Source organism: Podospora pseudopauciseta, chromosome 3 (genome assembly GCF_035222475.1).
Source record: "Podospora pseudopauciseta strain CBS 411.78 chromosome 3, whole genome shotgun sequence".
Lineage (NCBI taxonomy): Eukaryota > Fungi > Ascomycota > Sordariomycetes > Sordariales > Podosporaceae > Podospora > Podospora pseudopauciseta.
The window spans coordinates 1044359-1058501 of record NC_085893.1 but is presented as its reverse complement, the minus strand read 5'-3'; the positions used below and the strand labels follow the sequence as shown (position 1 = coordinate 1058501).

General features: G+C 52.1%; 4 protein-coding genes across 4 annotated transcripts; 2 read left to right on the top strand and 2 right to left on the bottom strand.

The window, feature by feature from the left end:
* Nucleotides 1–4932: 4932 nt before the first annotated feature.
* On the bottom strand, nucleotides 4933–6735 carry QC763_302950 (uncharacterized protein; the record flags this gene model as incomplete). Its single annotated transcript, XM_062910744.1, has 1 exon — nucleotides 4933–6735. One exon carries the CDS (start codon nucleotides 6733–6735, stop codon nucleotides 4933–4935), a length of 1803 nt encoding a protein of 600 aa, XP_062766709.1.
* A 1504-nt stretch (nucleotides 6736–8239) lies between these two features.
* On the top strand, nucleotides 8240–10542 carry QC763_302940 (uncharacterized protein). Its single transcript, XM_062910743.1, has 2 exons — nucleotides 8240–9042; nucleotides 9092–10542. The coding sequence occupies exons 1-2, from the start codon at nucleotides 8417–8419 to the stop codon at nucleotides 10317–10319; spliced, it is 1854 nt and encodes a 617-aa protein (XP_062766708.1). The 5' UTR covers nucleotides 8240–8416; the 3' UTR covers nucleotides 10320–10542.
* An 898-nt stretch (nucleotides 10543–11440) lies between these two features.
* On the bottom strand, nucleotides 11441–11851 carry QC763_302938 (uncharacterized protein; the record flags this gene model as incomplete). The annotated part of the gene is made up of 2 exons (XM_062910742.1): nucleotides 11441–11602; nucleotides 11678–11851. 2 exons carry the CDS (start codon nucleotides 11849–11851, stop codon nucleotides 11441–11443), a joined length of 336 nt encoding a protein of 111 aa, XP_062766707.1.
* Nucleotides 11852–12104: 253 nt separating this feature from the next.
* Nucleotides 12105–12728, top strand: QC763_302936 (uncharacterized protein; the record flags this gene model as incomplete). Its single annotated transcript, XM_062910741.1, has 2 exons — nucleotides 12105–12384; nucleotides 12610–12728. 2 exons carry the CDS (start codon nucleotides 12105–12107, stop codon nucleotides 12726–12728), a joined length of 399 nt encoding a protein of 132 aa, XP_062766706.1.
* Nucleotides 12729–14143: the final 1415 nt, after the last annotated feature.

Sequence of the window (14143 nt, the reverse complement as noted above, 5' to 3'; positions counted from 1 at the left end):
TACACCGTCGATGAAGAACTGGCGATTGTCTGGGTGAGCGGTGGGATAGCAAACACAAGGAAACATGCCATAGGTAGATGGACGGCGTTGATCTTCCGACTTGCTGTTGCCCTCGTTGGCGGTTGTCTTGATCGTCACAGTCAGTCGGTGTGTCACAACCCCAAAGAGACTGGGGTCGCATCTCCGGTGGCCTCGAAGGTGTATGATCGGGCGACGGTGGATCAACAAAGATGACTGGTCCGGTCGGTGGCCGTAGGACTGGACCTCCCCATCTCAGTGGAAGCTCAAACAGGTTTTCATTGCCTGATGCGGAAGCACAATCAGTGTCTGAGAAACAATTTGAAGTTGACTCTTGGAAGGGTCTCACCTATGTTCATGCCTGCTGGGATGCCAAAGAGCTGGGGGCTCTGAGAACGTTGAACGTTGCGAAAAAGGTCAACTCGTAGTTTGCAGATGACAAGAACAGTGGACCTGTGCCAATGTCTCACCGAGCACGTCACGGTTCTGGATGGGTAACGTTTGGGTGACTCCGGTGAGGCTCCCAAAACCCGTCTTGCTGGCCAGCAGAAGCTCAAGGTGGACGCAATCGAACACGCGACTCAACCTTAAGTCGGAGCTCTCTCAGCTGCAATTGTTTGCCGCGCGCAATCGTGTCGTCGTTCTGAAAGGTTGACGTCTGAGGGACTTGGTCGAGTAGGTGCTGCATGAGGTTGGCCTCGCGGTGATGCCTGAGCATCTCATCGATAAAAGCATGTTGTACTTGTTCGTACGGAATTGGCAACGCTCCGCAGGAACGATTCGAAGTGAACTGCGGTAATTCGCGTATGGTAATATCAGTACGCGCCGGAGTAAATCCTTTGCAGCAGACTTGGTTCTCGACACAAACTTGAAAGCAGTAGAGTAGCCTTGATGTTCCGATCTGCTGATGGCTAGCCCTTCTGCGACCGAAGGTCCGACACTTTGCCAGAACGAATTGACTTGCTGGCTGTTGTAGGGTCCGGCAACCACGCTGCAATTTTGACAGCCTGTTCGGGGGTGCCATGTTCGACGGTGCTGACTGGACAGTTGCCTAGGTGGTGTGTTCGGCGCTCAACGCTTCGCACTTGCTCGTCCATAAGACCTTGGAGAATTCAGAAGGGGAAAGCAGATGTGCCCACAGATGAGCCACGGTCAAAATCTACATCCTGAAATACGACTGTCAGTTTCACAGCATGGTTGAAGGCGGGGGCTTAGGACCAAGACTCACCATCTCCTTGACGGGCATGCCTTGAAGAGCCCTGGCCTCTGTGCCGGTGACTAGCCGACCGATCACAAGAATGCAACAGTCCTGCAGGCATGGTCGTGTTCTGCGCCACCTCTGCAAAGTGCAAACCCGTCAAAAGAAGGTGGGAAGACCACAGGGACGTCGACTCGGAGAACTTAACGCAATGGATTGTTTCGAGGGTGGTTCCAAGACCACCGTCAAGGAACACTGTTCCTTTGAGCAGTTGGCCAGAGGTCTCAGCCACTACGGCTTTGATGGCAAAGAAGTCCAACACAGGTCTCTCGAACCCCTTCAACCAATCTCTCAGCTTCCGGAACACATCTTCGTCGCCACACAGAATCTCCACCGCGTCGTGGTGGAGGTTGATCTCCTCCCGGTTCGTCATCGGCTGGAGGACATTCTTCGTGAGCCAACGCCAGCTCTCCGGATCCCACGTCGAAAAAGGACGACTTTTCCATCACTTGCAGCCAGACCGTCGAAAAACATGTCTTCCACCACTGCATGCCAACCAACGCACCGCGAGTTGCGGAGGAGTTCTAATGCTTGGATGGCTGCTTTGTCCATCCGCATGACTTCGGAGGGCTCGATGTATTCGGCGTTGAGGGCACCAGCCAGGGCAACGTGATGTCGCCGGGCTGGGCACTCTGCGGGAAAGATCTTTCGGGTGAGTACGAGAGAGAAATAACGCTCTATCTTGGTCAACAACCCAAGCTGAACAACACGAGACCGACCGGCGGACTTGCATATGAAGCTTGGAGGGACAGGCCATGCGCTCGGGCTCGACATAGGTCTCGGTTGCTGACTTTTGATTATGGGCGGTGTCGAACGTTGACAAGACCCCTTTGGGCTATGCCCGTCACTTGTTCTTGTTGTTGTCGTTGTCGCCCACAAACGCCGGTGACCTTGCTGTTCAGACTCGCGCCTCGTCGATCATCCAGGGTTCTCCCATGTGCACTCACAGGGCTTCAAACGGCAATGGCCTTGAGAGGGAAAACTGTCCGGGACGACCAATTATGCGTGCTGGGGCCCCAGAGACTGAGATACCCACGCTGGCACGGCATAGTGCATACGCATAACCTGCTTCCTTTCGTTTCTATGCACAAACAAAGGTCAGTTGACAGTCTTATGACGCTCCAAAGTGGGGAGGACTGGTAACCTACTAGAGATCAGAATCACAGCGCAGTTCGCGTTGATGGGAAGGTGCGAGCCTTGTTTGCAACCTTTCAAGCACAATCTGTCACAAACAGGGATTGTGGTAAGTTTTCGATCCTCAGGATGGGCCAGATCAAGACGGAATCATACCTGCAGATGTAGGAAGTGGTACCTAGTTCATAACCCAGGGTCGGTTCGCAGGCAGGGTCGGCAAGGCATGGCAAGGTTCGGTCTGTGTGGCAGGATCGGTCTGCCATGCGACGCAGAAATGGCCAAACCTATCAGGGACGGAAGTTTGATTGCAGGATTGGAGCCATTTGTGCCAATTCCCTGTTACTAGGGATTAGTCGGAGCCAAGGGAAAAGCGTCAATGCAAAGCCTTCCACCTACCGAGAAGAACACAATTTCAATTGCAGACAGCCATGCACGGCGACTGCCGAGGATAGCTCTAGACGAGAGCACGGCCAATTGATTGGTACAAAAGAGGGCTTGAAAATTCAAGGATTGTGTCGTGTGGAATAACCTCCCTGAAGCGACAAGGTGGGTTCAGCGTCGTCAACATGGAGGTATTCTAGGTCGTCCATGGTTGATTAGCAGTGGACCAATCGAAACCTCAACACAGCAGAACCTATATCTAGTTTTCGATGAAGCGCTGAATATAGAGGTACCAGGTCTTGGCGTCCATAGGGGGAATGTCGAAGAAGTGGGCGAGCAGCACGTCAAGCATCCAATCTAACCATTGAATCAGTCCCAGAAGAAGGCTTGATGTGTTACGGTAGAGACAGAAGAAAACAACTTAATAGGTACTAAAACCCACGGCCAGCCTGTCCTTGAGCAATGATGTATTCTCTCTGGCTCTTGGAGAAAGCAGACTGCCGAGGCAACACCACGAGCACAGCGTGCAAGACCGGAATCTCGACTGGCTCTGGCAGAGAGAAGGCCATCCCGTGACGATTGCGAGGCATCTTGTTAATGGCGAGATATTCTGGGGAACTGAAGAAAAGAACAATTCATCGTGGAGCTCGGCCACATCCTCTCAGACAAAGGTTTTACTTTGGTGATCTCTGGAAGGAACACACGAATTTCAACGAGGAGGCAGGAGAAGGCAGATGAAGCGGTAAAACGTTTGGAGGAACAGGAAGCGGAGGTGGAAGGAAATCTAAGGTACGAGATTTTCCAATTTCCTAACATAGTTGTGTGTGGGCAAGGGCGAGAGACTAGGGAGGAACGCACGGGTCCAGGCATGAGCCACTAACCCCCGGTGGCCACTGGCAGACTTGATCCAGGCCCGGGGTGGCTATAGTAACTCCGTCATTTGGGTGTGTGTGGTTGCAGAGACGCAGGGCAGTTGCTTCCTCTCATGGTCATATCTAATCTTTATTACGGAGCACTTTGCCTCATTAGATCACGAATCTACTTGCTCAAACGGTGATCATGAACCACCAAGGAACCCAGACCTAAAGAGTTTCGGTTGACAGGAAAGCCAGGGCAGACAAGTAAGGCACGGACGAGTGGATAAGATGGTGCCTTGCGATGATGACTCTTTCAACCACATGACAAATTTCTCGCATCTCCGAGATGCTGTCATGACTCTGAGAAGGTTTCTGTGGAAGCTCCAAACCGCTGATAACGAGGGCGTGCCACAGATCGAGCCGTCTCTACCCGTCGAGAGAAGTAGCACCTTGCAATTCTTCGCGGCCCTGACCGTCTATACCAAGATGACACACTTTACTTGCGGATGGCGAGAATGACGGTCGGTTCTATCGGTTGAAGAACGTGTGGGGGGTTTGTGGGATTTCTTGCTGGTGTCCGTGGAAACTCCCGCTTACAGGTAGATACCTATTTGAACGGCAATAGCGTGGACTTTCAAAAGATCAACACTGTCATGGCAGGCATCATTGTCGTAGACGCGAGTGTCTTGATGTGATGGTCTCCAGGCAACTGATCTGAGTGAGAAGGTTCGGATAGATGGAGACATCCGCAGGCGAGTTATAAACCAAGGGGTTCTGTCCGAGATAAAGCAACACCGCCATCGTTCAGAATTTTTACAAACACCAGGTCCGTGCCCAGACACGCACACTTGCCGATGGCAGAGTAGTCGGGTGTAACGACGGGCACGCCATTCCTCAGCAGCCTGGTGCCCGGACGAGAAATCACAATCAGGAAGGAAGGTACACCCAGAATCGAGCAGGAGGATCAGGGCATATGGTGGGTATTGGTCCGATGAATTGTGGCCAGCAAATTTTCGTCGAAGGGTCAAACTCGGTCCCGCTTTAATAAGCCTGCGGAGCATTGACAGTGCCAAAGAGTGTCGCTTGCTGCAGCTGTCACATTATCACCACCATGGAACAGAAGACATTGAAATGCCCTGCTCTTGGAATGCCATGGTCTCGAGAAAGGTTCGTTCTTGAAGGCGGGAGAGCCTATTTTTATTCTAAAGATTGAAGTCCATACGAATATGCAAATCGAGAAGTTATCCAACCAAACCTTCCCGTCCCATCATCTCACACATCTCACTATGCCCTCGTTCCACGCCCCGTGCTAGCAATGGCGTTCTTGAACCTCTCCTTCCACAGGCGAACCTCCTTCTTCTCCTTGGGAATACCATCCTCCCCAAACATCCACACCGTATAATCCCTTCCGGCAACATAAACCAGTGTTTTGTCATCTCCACTCAGCCACTCAGCTTTCATCGCATCTGTGCCTGCTTGCCGGGCATCCCCGCCAGCCTCGAAAGCATGTGCCATACCATGGAGAGACTGTGCGCGCGGCCGAATCTCGCCATCCTCACTCACAAAGGTCATATTCCCCTCTACTGGAGTGATAGTGTTGGATGGTTGCTTGATCAGGCGTACTGGCATCGGATTCCCCGGTTGTGAGGTCGCCTCGTTGCCCTCGTCTGCATCACAGGGCTTCAAAAGTGCGACGACGGGTTTAAGACCATTTTGGTCCTCTCCAGCCACCCTGACAGCCAGCAAGCCATCCCAGAGATGCGCAGCAGGCGTTCGTTGATATGATGCGTGGTGAACAAGCGCGCTGAACTCCGAGGTGTGGACGTTGAAGCAGACAGACACTATGCTCCCCCTATGCCCAGCATCACACATCGGCTCCTCCCCAACCCAAGCTGTCATGAGAACATATCCCCCACGCCCATCACATCTATCAGTCCGCAGATAATGCACCGCATTATCAGTCCTCGATCTCACCATCCCCCGATACGCAAGATGTTCGCGCGGGCATACCATCCGTGCCCTCATGCACCCTTCATAAAACTCACTCACCACCAAATCAGCCTCATCCCACGTCACCACAAAAATCACCCTCCAGTCGTTCGGATGCAGAATGAAATCAACCTTGACATCCGTATCCTGAAACCTCAACCCCAACTTCGGCGCCGGCCTCGGGTACCCTTGCACAATCTGCCCACCCATCCTCACCGGCCCAGGCACATACCTAGGTTCATCCCTCGCCACATCAATCTCTCTCACCCCTTGTTCACCTGCCCACTCCCACAGCCAAACCTCGGCGTTCCTCCGCCCAATGAACAACAACCTCTCCCCATCCACAACACACCTGTCAAACCCCCCCGGCAGCTCCGCAAACTTCATCTCATCCCTCTCCAAATGCCACACACACACCCCCGCGTCCTCCTGCCCAAGAACAAACAACTTCTCCCCCAACGCAGTCTTCCACCCCCGTCTCCGATCCTCCCCCCTGAGCTCAGCCTGCCCAGGAAAGAGAAACATCCTCCTCACTCTAGCCCTCAAATCATCCACCACCGCAAAGTAAGGTAAGTGCCACGCCTCAGGCCACCAGGCAATCCTCCCATGGCTGTAAAGTCTTACGTGAGTTACATGCAGCTCTTCCGACAACGGATCAAGACCGGGGACCTCAGCAAGGGAGTGCACACCCCCCGACTCGACCGAGACCTGCTTTGAAAGAGTAAAAGAACCATCATTTACACGCACGACGTGGTGTCGAGCGTAGGAAAAGAGCCCGGACTGGTAGAGGTGGTGGAGGTTCAAGGCGGCCTGGAATACCTTGGCCTGGGCATGGAGGTTGACTGAACAATTTCTCTCGCGGATGTGGGTGGTGAGGCCTGGCACCAGGCGGTCGGCGATGGAGGGCCATATCTCTGGAGAGAGGAGAATGTCACGCCAGTTGCGACAGACGTGGAGGGCCGAGATGATGTCGCTGGAGGTGTTGAGTTGTTCGAGGACGAGGATGATGAGTTCAGTCGGGAGATGAGCAAAAAGGTCTTGCGTATCAGTGGGAATCTGAACTGGCGGCTTGCGGCGGGATGAGAAAAGCGACTTCATGGTGGGTGAATGGATGGCTGGTGATGTGAAGTTGAGATGAGAAACAGAATAGCGCGTTCGTGGAAATGAATGGCCCCTGAGTCGATCACGTGGTGTGGCTGCCTTTGGAGCGGTGGGGTGCTGCATGTTTTCTAGGCACTACTCGGCGATTACCTAGGTCCAACAAAGAACAAGCAATCCAAAACATCACGAAAGGCAGTGGAAGGATCTAGAGGGCCAAGTGAATGATGGTAGTCGATTATACATGATGCTCCTACTTTCTAACACAATACCACAAAATCATCCTGTCCTCCTCTTGTACATGTACACGCCACTTCCGCGAGGCAAGCTGGCTTCCCCTTCCCACAACACCTCGGACCTGACTAGTGTACCGAGGGACCCACAACTTTGGCTGGGACTCTTTGATCAGCTTCTTCCTGGCCTCCAGGCGATGGAGGTCGATCCCGCTGCTCCGAGGCGTCCACATCTCGAGGGTGTGCGTCAAGCACCGGAGGACATTGTGAGTTGCGATGGGTTCAGCAATGCAACGATGGCCGGGAGAATGCTTGCTTCTCCATCCGCGGCATGATCTGGTTGATGTCGCTCTTTTGAATGATGATCTCTTGGAAACACGAGAGGCAAATCATTGTCTGTCGTGGTCTGGAGACAGGCTAGTCGTCAGCATCTTCCTTTCCGTCGAGGAGATAGTACAGGAATGTCTCACTTCGGCACTGCAAACAGCAGGTCCACGAACGACGGATGCTGAGAGAGTGCCCGGATCAAGAACTTGAGGCTTGTGGCATGTTGCGTTGTTGATGTGGAAGAGGAGAGAGAGGAAGACGAGTAGGTTGAGTGGGACAAAGGTGCGAGGGAAAGGGTGCGAGGGGTGGTTGCAATTTTGTGGGGAAAACAATAGAATGCCCTAGTGTAATCGGTGGCTGACCTTCTTTCCTATCCTAGTAGGTACGTACCTAGGGCTTGCAAGAAAGGCAGGTGCACGTCCGGGTCATCCAGCTTGCTCTCGGCTCTCGACGAGTGCTCTCTGCTTGCCAGTGGTCAAGCCCATTTGGTCTTCAGACTGTGCGAAGCCCGCTGAAGGGGCAAGCATGAGCTCCGGCACCGTGGTTAGACTAGGCAGGTCCTGCTTATTGCTCACTCGGACTGCTAGAAGGTGGTTGATGGTTATAAGACTGAACAAGCTCTCATGGACTGGCAGTCTGGTTATCACACTTGAGCCCCCTCGCTTCATGAGTTCTCGATTTGTAAATGTTGAAATAATGCCGTGCCGAGGTCATGTCATGAAGCCATGTCAAATCCTATACATGATGTTTCATAACTTTCAGAAACAAGAGCTTATGAACATATTTCTTGGTATAAAGCTTCACAGCTTGCGATATCATGCCTCAGGTAAATTCTTTCTCTAGGCAAACGATAGCTGATGACAAATCTACCTACAAAACATCTCACGTTAATGGCTACTCGTTGCTGTTTGTTATCCCTTCGCTCACCTCGTAGCATGAATTGAGTGATATGATTGGACAGCACCGTTTCATTGACGACAAATAATTCGGCAATTGATTCACTATCCCCGCTCAGCGGCGATTCAGGGGCCCCACAGCGTCTCAAGCGTCATCTCACCCGCCACACATCATCGTAATTCTCCTCCATCCATTCATCGCCATCGCCGTCATCAGCAACAAAAATGGCAGACAACATGTACGAAAAGCTGGAGACAGCGTCTGCGAAGACGCGCGAAGCCATGGCCGACAGACAGCATCTGTCTCCCCCTCCAACACACGCGCGCCAAAATAGAATGCGCATCGCCACCAGGGAGACTTCGTGTTGGTATATTCTCTGGGGTTTCGTCCTGGCCTTGTGCGGTCTCTCAATTCTGGTGGACCGCCCACTCCTATTTGTTTTCCTCCGCGAGCCCGATTTCAAGGATCAATGCACCCAACCAGAACCGCACTTCCCTGCCAAAAACGAAGACCTCGACAAGCTCGTTGACATCATCGAGGGCGACGCGTTCAGGAACGCCAGCGTTGACCGTCTTTCCCGCGCTGTCCAGATAAAGACAGAATCTTTCGATGACATGGGTGAAGTTGGTCGGGATCCAAGATGGGAAGTGTTCTTCAAGTTTCATGGCTATCTGGCCTTGACCTTCCCATTGATCCACGAGAAACTGCAGGTTGAAAAGGTCAACACTCATGGTCTGCTGTACACATGGAAGGGCAGTGACGATAGCCTGAAACCCACGCTTTTGATGGCCCATCAGGATACCGTACCCGTGCCACCAGAGACGATCGGATCATGGACCCACCCGCCCTGGTAGGCTTGGTCAAGGGAAAACATCAATCCAATTGCTAACATTTTGTAGGAGCGGTGCCTATGATGGCAAATACGTCTGGGGCCGTGGGGCTGCTGACTGCAAGAACACCCTCATCGCGTTGCTGGAAACCCTTCAACTCCTTTTAGAAGCCAATTTTCAACCCAAACGCACGATTATCCTGTCCTTTGGCTTTGACGAAGAGGTATCCGGGAGACGAGGAGCATCGGCCCTTTCTGCCTTCCTTCAGGAGAGATACGGCAAGGATGGTGTCGCTGTCATTGTTGACGAAGGCGCCGGCTTCGAAGAGACATGGGGCACCCTCTTTGCGAAGCCCGGAACAGCCGAGAAAGGCTACGTCGACGTCAAAATCACCGTCCGAATGCCAGGTGGCCACTCCTCCATCCCTTCCGACCACACGAGCATCGGCGTTCTCAGCGAGCTCATCACCAAGATCGAGTCCGAACAGTACCCAACACGCCTAGTCGAGGAGAACCCCTATTACTCGCAGCTGCAGTGCGGCGCCGGCTACTCGGATAACTTCCCGAAGAAACTCAAGAAGCTCCTGGCGGACAACGCATTCAAAAAGCCTTCCTTTTTCCTTACCTGTAGGAACAAGCCCGACCGTCTCGCGCTCGAAGCCGCCAAGCAAGGCCCAGCAATCAAGTACCTGATGCAAACCTCCCAAGCAGTGGACGTCATCTCGGGCGGCATTAAAACCAACGCTCTGCCCGAGCGCGCTACGGTAACAGTCAACCACCGTATCAATATCGGCGAGACCACAAAGATTGTTACGGACCGTCTCACCTCTATTGGTGACGAGATCGCAAAGAAATACAACCTCACCCTTCACGCCTTTGATGACTCGCAAGAGGAGCCCAACTCGATCCACCTCTCGTCAACGGTGAACAAACTGGAGGTAGCCCCCATCACCCCAGCAGACGGCTCAACAAACAGCCCTTTCACAACACTAGCCGGCACGGTTCGTGCTGTCTACGGCAAGAACGTCATTGTTACCCCTGGGATCATGACAGGCAACACCGACACGAGGTTTTATTGGAACTTGACGAGGCACATCTTTCGATTTGCGCCCGGCTACGACGCTGATGACGAGGTGGGACTGGGAAAGATTCATACTGTGGATGAAAGAGTCAGTGTGTTGAATCATGTCCATACTGTGAGGTGGTTTGTGACGTTTGTGCGAAATATGGACGAGGCGAGGTTTGATACGGATGGTGGTTCCGGGAGGAGTGATGATTTGGGGGTTGGGTCTGGTTAGTTGTTACCGTGATGGCGTTGGGATCTCTCTAATAAGGTTGAGATATTTATTGTTGGGTTGATGGATGGTCCTTAAGTATTATAGTGGAGGGGATAATACTTACGATGAAGGGGGATATGGATGTGGTTAGGTGTATCTATCAGAGAACCTTTACTGAGCCCTCTATTTATTTATCCAACCAACGCCCCCTTTATGATGAATTTAACCATATTTCGAAGAACAATTTTTATGCGTTAAAAATATGTAATAACCCCTAAAAACAATCAAAAGGCCCTTGAAGATAGTTCAAAGCCTTTAAAAGATAGTTTAAAGGCTTATTAATTTTCCTTTAAGGTCTCTTATAGGCAGGGTAAGTAAATAGGTATGGAGGAGGCCGCTGGTAAGATAAAAACAGGGGCTCCGCAAAGGTCCTCTCGTCCTTGTTACCTTGAAATTCAGACGTTGCTGACCTTTTGAGTTACCAAGGGGCAGAAGCAGTTTGGTGCTATTTCAACTTGAATTACCTACTCTCTCAGAATACAACCTATCTCGATCAAATCCGCAAACTCCAAACTTCAGGTACCCAAAAAGACCAAGCCAAAGAATAATCCACCTTTACCTACCTACCCATGTCGTGCGCGGCGCTCATGCCCGGACTTTGATGTAAGCCGGGTTTGCAGCAGTTTGCATAATGTCACGAAGAGCAGAGGAGCTGATCCTATGCAGAGGCGTGTCGTTGATCGCTGTCATGAGGGGCGTATAGTCACCGCGATACTGAAGTCTGTCCTTCCATGTCTTTCTCTGTGCGGTGCCCTCCATCTTTGTGCGATTGGTGCAGTTTTGCGACGGTCCGGTCAGATCGACGGGAAAAATAAAGTCTTTCCAGTCCGAAGATGATGATTAGTATCAGGATGAGGAGTAAAGGGGGTGGAGGGAGACTCACTCAGCCCTAAGCAGTCATGCATCCAAGCCTCGCTCACGGCGCGACCTGTATTCTGCGTTGTGAAGACCCCAACCATGTCACCAACCTGGCGGGTACCGCGCCGGTTTCTCGGGTTGAAGCAGGCCTGGGTCCTGCAGCGAAGCAAATTTCCTTCCCAGAAGTTCCCTGACTCTCCTTTCTGCCGGACTGGGCCGAGAGGTTAGCGAATGCTGTCGGGCGTGTCTCGCCCGCCATCTCCAGTGAGGAACCCGACAAAGGTGTGGATCAGCTCGTGTGCAACGGACAGGGCCATGAGGAACAAGAAGCCTCGGAGCTCGTTGGCGTTGTTCTCTCCGGCTGTGTGGAGTGCGTTGTCGATGATCTGAACGATGGGGTTAGTGGATGCTCGTGCTATTTGTAAAGTTGATAGGTAAGTGGACATAAGGCGAAGACGCACCAGTTTGTTTAGTCGGAAAAACACCGCCATCTTGGCGGTGTAGTCGGCTTCTCTAAGCACATTGATCCACTGCAAGCGAATAGTTTCACCTTCGCCTTCTATCTGGTCACTGACGATGACGGTAGGGGGGTCAGCCCGGATTTTGGTGAGGTACCGGTCCACAGACACTGCCATGAGCTGACGGTGGAGCGTTCCGTGTTGGAGAGACTAGTTGCTTCTCCAAATGATCGTTCTGTGATCCTGGATTTGACGATAGGTTTTATGTCGTGTTATTTATCTCCTTGTCAAACACTCTGGGCTAGATTGGTCTGTGTCAAAACGATGCAATAATCAGGCTCTCCCGGCATCGCCGATACTAAACTCTATGCCCTCCTTTGTAGTTCCAACTTCTAACCGAGCCTTCTGTTCTGGAAACTTCAAGAAGATCATGCCCATCCGGGCCACCAGCTCCTCTTCGGCTGCGCCTCCTGCTCCGGGCCCCTCCGCCCGCGCTGCTTGGGCAACGGTGTGTGGTGAGATTCCGACCTGGTGCCGAAACGAACTGTCTCACAGCGGGGGAGACTTCAGTCTCCCCGTTTTAGATTTCATCTTCGACCGGGTCATCCAGTACACTCACGGGGAGGACGCGGACTTCCGAGAAGTTCAAGAGATCACCGCCGAGGAGCGGGAGCTTCTCGATGAGGTGGCCACGACGGTGGCAAAGATGAATAAGTGGCCTCTTTTTCGACATCACCACGCAGTATTTTGTTCCCCTGTACAATGCGTTGTTTCGTAAGCCCACCACTTCCTAGCCGTTGGAATCGTCTTGTCAAACTGGAGCTACTCCACTATTTTTTCTTTCCTGCCATCTCGACAGACACTGAATACCTGACCTTTTACTTGTAGCACTCGCTTATTACAATCTTTTGCCCCCGTCTGCCCCTGCCCGCCAGCAACGGCCGAGTCCGGTCCGCCCCGACCCGCCGTCTTCCCGTGTCTCCTCGCCTTTCCTGGGTATGACCCGGGAGTTTCTGGAACATCCGAGCAGTCCCTGCAGTCAATGGAGAGGTGATTGCACACTGCAGCATTTTATGATGGGGAATACTGATCTTCCGGCGTTTTGGACTCTACTTGCTTGCACAGTGCGGTGTTTATGATGGGCAATACTGAGAACCGGGCGTTTTTGGACGCAACATCACGAGGCGAGTCAGTGGCATGAAGAATCGCATGTTGGAATGTTCGCTTTCATTTTATCGCATTTCTGATCGGAGGACCAAATCAACCCTTCCGCTTACAGCCCTTCTTCGAGGGGTGCCTCCCCAATCTTGCTGTTCATTCTTACTAGTCGTGACCAGATAGCGTTGGCGAGGCTGTGCACGTGCCACCCCCTTTTCCGTTTTCCTTTTCTAGGCTTGGCGGGCAGCTGAGGTTGATACACTGCCGACACAAGACGCTGTAAGTGTAGAAACCTGTGAAGGAGAAGAGGATATTGGGGTAGATCCCCGGTGATTGGATGCAATGGGAGTAATATCATCGTCAAGGGTGATGTTCCTTTTCGGTGTTGTTTTCGACTAGGTCTGGCAGGCTCGTTCTCTGCTGTCCACGATATGCTTTCTCTGGAGTAATCGACGTCTCGTCAGGTATGGTGGGAGTTTGAGTTATTATCCACCTTCAAGCCTGTAGCATCTCAAAATCTATCAGACGTATTTGGAGCCTATTCTGGGAAATCCTCAAGTTTGCCGGCACTCAGAAACTACTACCATGCCTTCTTTATTATGTTTAATTGCTTCCAGTCGAAATGCCTTCCTTTGAGGTATTTCAGAACCCATTCATTGTGCACTTCCGACTTTGGAGGAGGCAACGAAGATGGACAATACTGGTGTTGTCCTTTTTGACCTAACGGGTGTTTGCCGCCCCGTGAAAAGCTCTGTTGTTGTTTATTTGGGATGGGTCGTTTTTTGATGATCCCTCTATGTACTTCTTAACATCCATTCATGCAGACTTTGTAAAGTACCACCTATGTAAGAAGGAGACAGCAGTCTTTGGAGTCATCTTCTATCTCACCGGCAAGAGAGTTCCAGTTGAACCAGGCGTCGCTGATGGATTGACTAGCAGCCCGGGCGGGTGCAGATGGAGAGTATCCCAGCTACTTTATCTGCCAGACATGCAAAATCACGGTTTGGGCCAGTGTGGGGGAAACCTCGTTCACCAACTCGAATCCTGGGAGAGTTCTGGGGGGAGGAAGAAGAAGGGCAGAGAAGGGGTGACAGGTGCGAAGAAAGAGGCCGACGAATACAAGATCAAGATCCATATTGGAGATGCGGAGTTATAGAGTATAGGAGATCATTCCGAGATCGGTGATAGATTGGTCAGTTCCTTTTTCTTTCCTTCTACACTGCCGACATTTCTTTAACGTTGGTGTTCAAGTAGGTCTCTGGATACCTGGTCCAGGATGGGAATTGGGAGAGCGTCAGAGAGCGCGGAGGG

Excerpts from the sequence above, each read along its gene's own strand:
- QC763_302940 (XM_062910743.1), top strand. The coding sequence starts at position 8,417 with ATGGCAGACAACATGTACGAAAAGCTGGAGACAGCGTCTGCGAAGACG. Across the intron at positions 9,043-9,091 it reads TCATGGACCCACCCGCCCTG|GAGCGGTGCCTATGATGGCA; the intron begins GTAGGCTTGGTC and ends AACATTTTGTAG.